Genomic DNA, 8,559 nt, shown 5'->3' with positions numbered 1-8,559 from the left:
CTTCAGGACATTGTCCCTGGAGATGTCCCTGTGTCCTCTGGCCCTGGGGCCGGTCCACAAGGTGGGCATCGGCAGGGCTGAGGGTCTTAGAGTGGCTGCTGACATGACCCATCCCTCCAGGACGCAGCTCCATTCCGGGCCGAGCCAAGCCCCAGAGGTGCTGAGCCTGAGCCCGTCTACAGCACGGACAACCACGGTGGGGCGGGCAGCCCGCCGGCCCTGGCCTACGCCCCCGAGGCTGTCTACGAGACCACCGACGATGCCCAGGACCACTACCAAGCAGGTGCACGTGCGTGAGGGGTGGGGGGCCCTGAGGGCCTATGCATGCTGTCCCTGGCACGGATTTGCTAGTCAGGACCCTCCGGTGCCGTTGGCACCACTGACACACACACACACACACACCAGGAGGCCTAGCTCTCCTAGCTGGACAGAGTGGACAGAGCTGGCCATCAGGAGCGAGTCCCCTCTGCTCGGAGGGGCCTACCAACCCCCGGGTCCCAGCTCGCGGGACATTCCTCTAGTGCCCCCTCCCCGGTGGGTGCGGGAAGTGCTGTGTGACTCAGGGCGTGGGGCGGGGCCTCACCAGGACGCGCGTGTCTTTCAGAGGAAAACACCTACGATGAGTATGAGAGCGACTTGGGGGTCACGGCTGTCGCTCTGTACGACTACCAGGCTGGTGAGTGAGTGTGTGTGACTGTGTGTGAGAGTGTGTGTGTGTGGGGGGGCTGTATGACCACTGGGCTGGTGGGTGGGGTGGGGTGGGGGTCTTCAGAAGTACCAAGAGCTGGTATATCTGGCTCCCCCCTCACTGCATGCGCACATACATGCATGGATATACACAGGTGTGCACAGACAACACTGGTGCGTGCACACCCACACCAAGTGTGAGGGTCCTGCAGAAAGTCTGTGGAAGAACGGAAGTAAGAGCCAATGGAATTTTACTGCAAACTTCTGATGGGCCTTCATGCACACGCACACGCAGACGCACGCACATGCCGCCCTGGCACCAGCCCTCTCCTGGCGGCTGAGGCAGCTACAGACACACCCACCAGCCCCTCCCCGTCTCAAAACCCCGTGCCACACCACCCAGCGTCCCCTGGGCCACCTCCTCCCCGTGTCCGGGGTCTGCCGGGCCCAGAAGGGTCACCCTGGGGCCCGACCAGTCATGCGCGGGGAGCTCTCTGACCACAGCCTCCCGAGCCCTGGTGTGGGGGCGCAGGCTGTGCTGGGGGCCCTGCCCAGGCTCTGTGTCCACCAGCTTGCCCTTGTGGGCCCGGGTAGTGGGCGGAAGAACCCAGGGGGGCGATCTGGGCTTGGCTCTTGGGCGCATGGGCACAGCACTGCCGCCCACCGGCCTGTCCCGTGCCCCCCCCCCCAGCGGGCGACGACGAGGTCTCCTTCGACCCGGACGACACCATCACCAACATCGAGATGATCGACGATGGCTGGTGGCGCGGTGTGTGCAAGGGCCGCTACGGGCTCTTCCCGGCCAACTACGTGGAGCTGCGGCAGTAGGCGCCGCCGCCCTGTGCCCGCCGGCATGGGGGCACATGCGGCCTTCCTGTTTAATACTGACGCGGATGCTTCCGGAAATGTTTATGCCGCAGAATCTGCTAATATATTGTAATCATGTTCCTTAGGAAGCGGGGTGATTGCCCGCATTCGAGGTACGCCCTGCTCTCTCCCTGCCAAAATGACTACCCATCACGTGGTGCCACTGCGGGGCAGGTGGGACTCGTCGACCCCGGGCCCGCCCCTGTGGCCGGCCCCCTCCCGGTCACTGCCGTGGCCAGGCCGGTGCCACTTGCAGCTGGTTGAGAGTCACCCTTCAGGGCCGGCAGGCCCCTCAGATTTGATGGTGTGGGGCCTGGCCCCTTCTGCTCCTAGCAAAGATGCTCCCACCCCCAGTCTTTCTTCTAGGCCTCCCTCCCCAGCCCCTGGCTTCCAGATGCCCCTCTCCAGCCTGCTCTGTGGCCTCCAGGCTCGGGTGTTCTGTGGGGGCCATGGGGGCCACTTGTGCCAGCAGCGTCCTAGTGATGGCCCCGTGAGCCGGCCCCTCTGGGGACGCCCACCAAGCCCCTGGAGGCAGTGCCTTCGCCACCCGATTCGGACGGGCAGATAGACGGGGGGTGCACCCTGGGAAGGGCATGCTGCCCGCACTGGCCACACTGAGTGACAAGCAGTGGATGGGTCGCCCGGCTCAGAAGGAACAGCTAAACGAGCCAGCGTTGGACCAAAGCCCCTCCTGGGCGCCCCTTGTGTCCCGCCGACCCCCCCTGACCCCTGCTGAGGGGAGCCACGCCTCCTGAGAACCCTGGTGGCTGGCCAGTCACTGTGCTGCCCTTCTGGGGTGCATTCCCCAGGACCTGGGGCGTCCCGGGCACCCACATGTCCACAGAGGCGCACTTGGCTCCCGGCGTCTCCGGACTGGGAGGTTTTATATGCAATCTTACCGTGTCAACATTTCTTTAGCGCACCTCATGAGTATGATTTTTAAAAATTAAATATTCCAAATAAACTCTTGATCCACTTGGCTCAGCCTGTTCCCGTGTGGAGGTGACGCGTGTGTGCACGTGGGTGGACGGGCATAGGGGTGTGCGCATAAGCTCCCAGGTGTGTCTGCCCTCAGCCGAGTGCTCTGTGACCATCGTAGCTGGTTGGACCCACCCTGGCCACGTGCCCCCTGGCCACATGCCTCCCGCGGGCTCCCCAGCTTCAGGCGGACAGGTCCTCAGAAGGCTCTTTCTCTAAGGTACAGCCTGGTCATTTTTTCACAAGGGTCCCAAGCAAATTTAGAGCATTCAGGGTTTAAAAAAAAATTTTTTTTTTACCCTCCCTCATCGAGCTGTTCTCAAAATAAAGCCAGTGATTGGCCATGGAGCGGGACACATTTCTTTCAAACTCGGCAAGTGGAAGTCCGGGGGACATGGGACCAGCAGGGCTGGCCTGCTGCCGGGCCTTCGGTGGGTAGGGCCTCCCTCTGAGGCCCCGCAAGGCAGTGAGTGGACTGTGCCTGTGGGACGCAGTGAAGGGGACCCGCCCCAGAAAGGAACCAGGTGGCTTTCTTAGACAGGTAGCCCCTGGTTATGCCCATGATCAGGCTCCCTGAGATCTGTGGATCAGGATGCTTGAACAAAGGCCTAGTACCTGCGTGTGGAAGCTTCTGGAAAGGCCGCTGTCCCTGTCCCTAAGAGAAATGTCACCGGTGCCCAGAAGCCTGCCTGTGTCCAATGGCCCACTTGCAGCTGCCTTGCCTTTCTTAGGCTGTCACCAGTCTGCTCGCATGTCTGACGGAGTACACCTGCAGGGATCCCTTACTTCCTCCCAGGACCCCAGTGCCTGGGTGGGCCCTTGTCTAGGGTGCCTGTCCCACGGGGGCAGGAATCTTAGGGACCTTTTGTTCTCAACTGGACGCGGGGGCCACCCACAGCGAATCAGCAGGGCAAGGGTTTGAGGGAGCCCTGCTGAAACGGGATATTAGGAAGTCCAAGCCAGGCTGCTGTCTGCAGCTCGTTCCCTGCCTGCGCCCTGGTGGCTCTACTCAAGAACTGCGCACTGGGGTGGTGGGATGGGACGCTAAAGCATTGTTCCCCCAGGGTGCTGGGTGCCCTCTGCACATCCCCCAGCCTTCCAGCCTGGGGTGTGGCAGCCCCTCAGATCTGGGAGCCCTTGGGGTCTGGGTGCTGCCCCTCCCCGGGTCCTCCCTGCCCACTGCCCCAAGTTGGCACGTTCCCCCTTTTCAACACGCCCCTTGGGGCTGGCCCTGAGGTTGCATGGCTGGGAAATGTCAGGACACTGGGGCCACAGGTGAAGTGGGGCGGGGACAAAGGCACAGAGGAGGCCAGGTCTGGGCTGTGTCTTGTGGTGTGACAGCCCCGTAGGGCCAGGCAACGTGGAGTGCCTGCTGTGGGTCTTAAAATGACCCTTCACGTCTGGCCCAAGGTGGAAGCCCTATGCGTAGACCCACGTGGTAAAGGTTTTCCCTCACCTGGGGCAGGGGGCGGGGCACCGTGGCTGGAGGCAACCGACTGGCCTTCGCTCGGAGCGGACCCCGGCACGCGGGGGACAGCTTCGCCCAAAGGTCGCTGGCATCACAGCGGCTCCTCTGAGCAGCGAGGGGGTGCGTACTTACGGCCGGGGCCCCTGCCGCGGTCAGCGCGTCCTCTCCCCGGGAAGGCACCGAAGCAAGTGCCTCGCAGAACCCACCAGGTCGAGCTTCCGGAAGCCGACGGACGTGGGCGTGGCATCCTGGAAACACGTGATTGGTCGGCCTGGGGTGGGCGGGGCCTCCGCGGGAACACCCACTGGGCTGGTTGGAAGCCGAAAGAGGCTTCCATGGGAACCGCGGCGCCCGCCCAGGTGTTCATCTTCCATTGCCCGGTCGAGAACAGGCCGCTCTGAGAACACGAGTGAGGTGGGGACCCAGGGCTGCGCCGGGGACATCCAGGAGGGCTTCTCAGAGGAAGAGACTCCTGCAACTTCTTATTGACAGCTGCCAGTGTCTGCAACTTCTCCGTCTGAAATGAAGGATCAGAGGCACCTTTGGGGGCCCTAACAACAGCGGGGTGTCGAGGACGGACGTGCTCAGGAAACTCCGGCCCTTCGCTCCGTGCTAGGTGGAACGACGGCTTCCCCTGGGACATCTACCCTGGAAGCCCCAGCACCCAGAGAGGGCCCCCCATCCACCGCCAAGGGGAAGATGGCTTAGTCTAGGGTTTAAGCGGGTGATAGCCGCCCTGGGGGGCGAGGGGGGCCGCAGGAAGGGTCTCAGGGGAGCTGCGAAAGCAGACAGCTGCCTGACACTGGAGTCTAGGCTGCCCGCAGATGTTTTCAATGACCAGGGAGGCGCGGAGTTAATTGCCCTCGGACAAGGGGGCAGTCAGCCAGAGAAGTTTGGGAACTTGTGGTCCAGGGGTGGGGAACCTTTTTTTTCTGGCAAGACTCTGTGGATACTTACAACATCATTCGAGGGCCCTGCTGGCCACTGAATGAACTCACCCTCCTGGGATGGCTGGAACTGCTGCTGCATCCCTTTGGTGGTTGGGGGGGGGGGGCTGAATGGCTCAAACATCTAGTCTGGCTGTGGCTGAGAAGGCACGTTGCTCAGGTGCTTGACGGCTTCAATCAGTGGGTCCTAAGAGAGGAGGGGACCCTCCGAGATGTGAAAGGGGCAAACGTGGAGGTTCTGCAGAGAAGAGGGAAGTCCACCTCAAGGCTGACTGGAGGTGGACACCCTGACGCCCTTGGTGGAGTGGTTACGCGTGGGGCTGCGATCCACGTGGTGGGCAGTGGGCAACCACCAGCAGCTTCGCAGGAGAAAGACTGGGCTTTCTACGCCTGTGGACAGTTACAGTCTCGGAAACCCACGGGGGTCACTGCAGTGAGCCAGCCTTGACTGGATGGCAGTGAGTGGTTTTTGGGACCCGCCACCCCTGTAGCTACGGAGTTGCCTTGAGGCTGCTGAAGTCCTCAGCCTGGACTTGCTGCTGCCCGGTTCCAAAGCCCCTTCCTCATTTCCAGATGTAAAACTAGAAATTTCAGGTGCAGCTGGATGGGGCGTTGGGGCAGATGTGATGTGGCACCTGTGAGCACTCCTGTCTAGCATAATGGCCGCATCCCAATCCTGGCCCCGCACCCACCGCAAGGGGGCTGTATCACTTTGCCACCATTCACCATCTTGTGGCTTTTTCCTGCCTTACTTGAGATTCCGGGTCTCAGAAGCGCGTCGCCTCCCAGTTCTGGAGGACAGACATCCATCCACAGCAACGTGCCCTCTCCTGGTCCCACGATCCCTCCTGGTCTGCGGTGCCCCATGGGCTCTCGTGTGCGTCTGCGCGTTTCGTCCTCCTTTCCTGTGGGTGGAATTACGTCTCAACAAACAAACAAACAAACAAACAAACAAACAAATAAATAAAGGCGGGTTGAGGTTCCTAGGCCCCGCTGCCTGCCTGCGAAGGTGGCCTTCCTCATGCCACGACCCCATAATCCAGTTCCTCATGTGGTGGTGACTGCTTCGTCACTGCCAGTTGGCTACTGCTATGAATCGGGCCACCCCTGTGAAAGGATCGTTTGACCCCCAAAGGGGTTGCGACCCACAGGTTGAGAACCGTTGCTCCAGAGAGACCCACAATTTCAATGATAATTTAAGGTGGATGTTAGAAGGGGAATCGAAGGAAAGCGGACCCAGAGCGTGGGTTTCAATGAACAGGTTTTGTTCGCGTTAATGACCCCCCTGGTGTTCAGAGTGGACCGAGGGTCAGGGGGCAGGGTGCGGGGAGATTGGAAGACAGAGTGAAGAGAGAACAGCCGACAGTCAGAAAGGGAGAGCTGCAGAGAGGAAGAGACAGAGGGACGGACTGACGGACGTGCAGCCACAGGAGAGGGTGAGAGAGAGGGGATGCCCGAAGGGATCCCGCGTTAATAAAGTTTTGGGGCAGAAATAAGTTTTCAGATCTAAAAGGAACCCGCGATTCCCTCCGACTGGCGGCAGCACCAGCAGAACTGTGAGGGCGGGTGGGGGGTGAGGGAAGGTTTCTGCGAGGTGTCTTGTTAGACTAGGTGGGGATGGAGAAGGGGTCAGAGACACTGGCTGTGGCTGAGAATGGCGGTGTTACTGCTGGACCCTTCAGGGGACATTTATTAAGGCTCAGAACAGGGAAAGGCAAGACCAAGACAGGTCATCCAAAGGAGGTCGGCCATTAGCACGAGGTCGTCATGGCGCCCAAGAGCTCACTCTGGAGTCTGAGACACACAGAGGCGACTGGGGGAGGCAGGGCGCGGGGGAAGCAGTGGTAAGAGCAGGCTTGGTGGCAGAGCTGTCCGTCACCCGCTGCAGGGAGAACTGATAAGCGAGAATGGGACCTTGGTGGCCTTCAGGTTAGTCAGAATGTTTTACGAGACTGGTTCCCAGCCTGCGGACCAAGGCAGTCAGGAAGTGACTCATGACTTCAGGACCCCAAGTTCTATTACGAGCACACCCTGGGGAAGTCTCATGAGCGACCTCTGCTTCTCCCCAGACTGGTTGGGGTGGGGGGCGGATAGGAATCTACTTGCTAATTCACTCGGCCTGAGGGTAAAGTTAGTCACACTTATAACTTTAGTTATTATTATTCAGCTGATGGTCAGAAGGAATTCAACAAGGAAGAGGCCAAATTTACGTGGAGACTGGTAGTTACATAATTTCATGTCAACTTGATAAATAGAATGTCGGGGTGGGAGTCTAGCCTGTCAATCAGGTCACAAGGTCACACCCAGCAGGAGGATTCTGGGAATTTCCTCTTTTTCTCCTGGGAAGAGGAATCACACACTCTCTCTCTGCTTCACATTCCTGTTGACAAGCCACATGGAGCCACGCATATGGCAGCCAGAGCCCTGCAGATGCGTCCACTGCCATTGGATCCACAGGACTTTCCACCCACTGGCCTGTGGTCTTCCTGCATTCAGCATCTTAGCATGTGCTGCGTGAGTCTGAAGAGGACTCCATGGGCTAATATCAGACTTATGGGATGATAGCAAATTGATGGACTTGATCTTGACTGGGCTCGGAGGGTTTCTCAAGATACGGTTGCTCCTTGATATAAAGCTCTCTCACGCATCTATGAGTGTCAATTAATTTGTTTCTCTAGTCCACCTGGACTAACACAAGACTCATACATGGATGTAGGGCTTTCACTGCGAACCGTGTCTGGCAGTGCTTCCAAGTTATTATATAAACTATGGATAGCCTTAAGAAGAATGGGAATTCCAGAACACTTTATGGTGCTCCTGTGGAACTTGTGAATGGACCAAGGAGCCTTTGTGTGAATCAAACAGGGAGGTCTAAAGTCAGGAAAGGGGTGTATCAGAGTATGCAAACGGTCACCCTATTTATTCCATCTGCATGCTGGACACGTTATCAGAGAAGCTGGCTGCCACGAAGAAGAATGTCTTCAGGATTGGAGGGAGGCTCACTGGCGACCCGAGGTAGGTGAATGATGGGACCTCACCGAAAGGGAGGAGGACCTGAAGCCCTTGCTGATGAAGGTCAAGGAGGGCAGCCTTCAGGGTGGATTCCAACTGAATGTCAGGAACACTAAGATCCTCACACCTGGGCCCCTGGGTAACGTCATGGGAAATGGAGGAAAGGTTGAAGTTGTCCAGGATTTTGTCTTGCTCGGCTCCACAATCAATGCTCAAGGAAGCAGTGTTAGGAGATCAAAGGCAAGTGTTGCATGAGGCAAATCTGCCGCAGAAGACCTCTTCAGAGTCCTGAGGAACAAGATAACCTTGAGGACGAAGGTGCGCCTGATTCAAGTCATGGTATTCTCTATTGCATCATCTGCACGTGAAAGTTGGATACTGAATGAGGAAGAATCAGTGCATTTGAATTGTGGTGCTGGGGAAGACAATCGAATGTACCATGGACTGCTCAGAGGACAAACCAATCTGTCTTGGAAGAAATACGGCCAGAGTGCTCCTTAGAGGCAAGGATGGCCAGACTTCATCTTGCATATTTTGGACATGTTGTCAGGAGAGACCAGTCCCTAGAGAAGGATGTCATGCATGGTAAAGTGTAGGGCA

The 8,559-nt window shown here is 58.6% G+C and overlaps 1 protein-coding gene across 1 annotated transcript in view; it reads left to right on the top strand.

Moving 5' to 3' along the window:
- The window catches only part of CTTN (cortactin), a 29,276-nt gene extending 26,743 nt beyond the window's left edge, over nt 1-2,533 (top strand). The window contains exons 13-15 of the mRNA XM_045297138.1: nt 121-283; nt 605-676; nt 1,379-2,533. Of these exons, the coding sequence (XP_045153073.1) occupies nt 121-283; nt 605-676; nt 1,379-1,515 (372 nt within the window). The 3' untranslated portion in view covers nt 1,516-2,533. The remainder of the gene's footprint in view (nt 1-120; nt 284-604; nt 677-1,378) is intronic.
- Nucleotides 2,534-8,559: the final 6,026 nt, after the last annotated feature.

This window comes from Echinops telfairi, unplaced genomic scaffold, assembly GCF_000313985.2.
Source record: "Echinops telfairi isolate 266 unplaced genomic scaffold, ASM31398v2 ScPeMD7_7417;HRSCAF=8455, whole genome shotgun sequence".
NCBI classification, from domain to species: Eukaryota; Metazoa; Chordata; class Mammalia; order Afrosoricida; family Tenrecidae; genus Echinops; species Echinops telfairi.
Note: the sequence above shows the minus strand (reverse complement) of the source record. Positions and strands in the feature narration are given on the sequence as shown.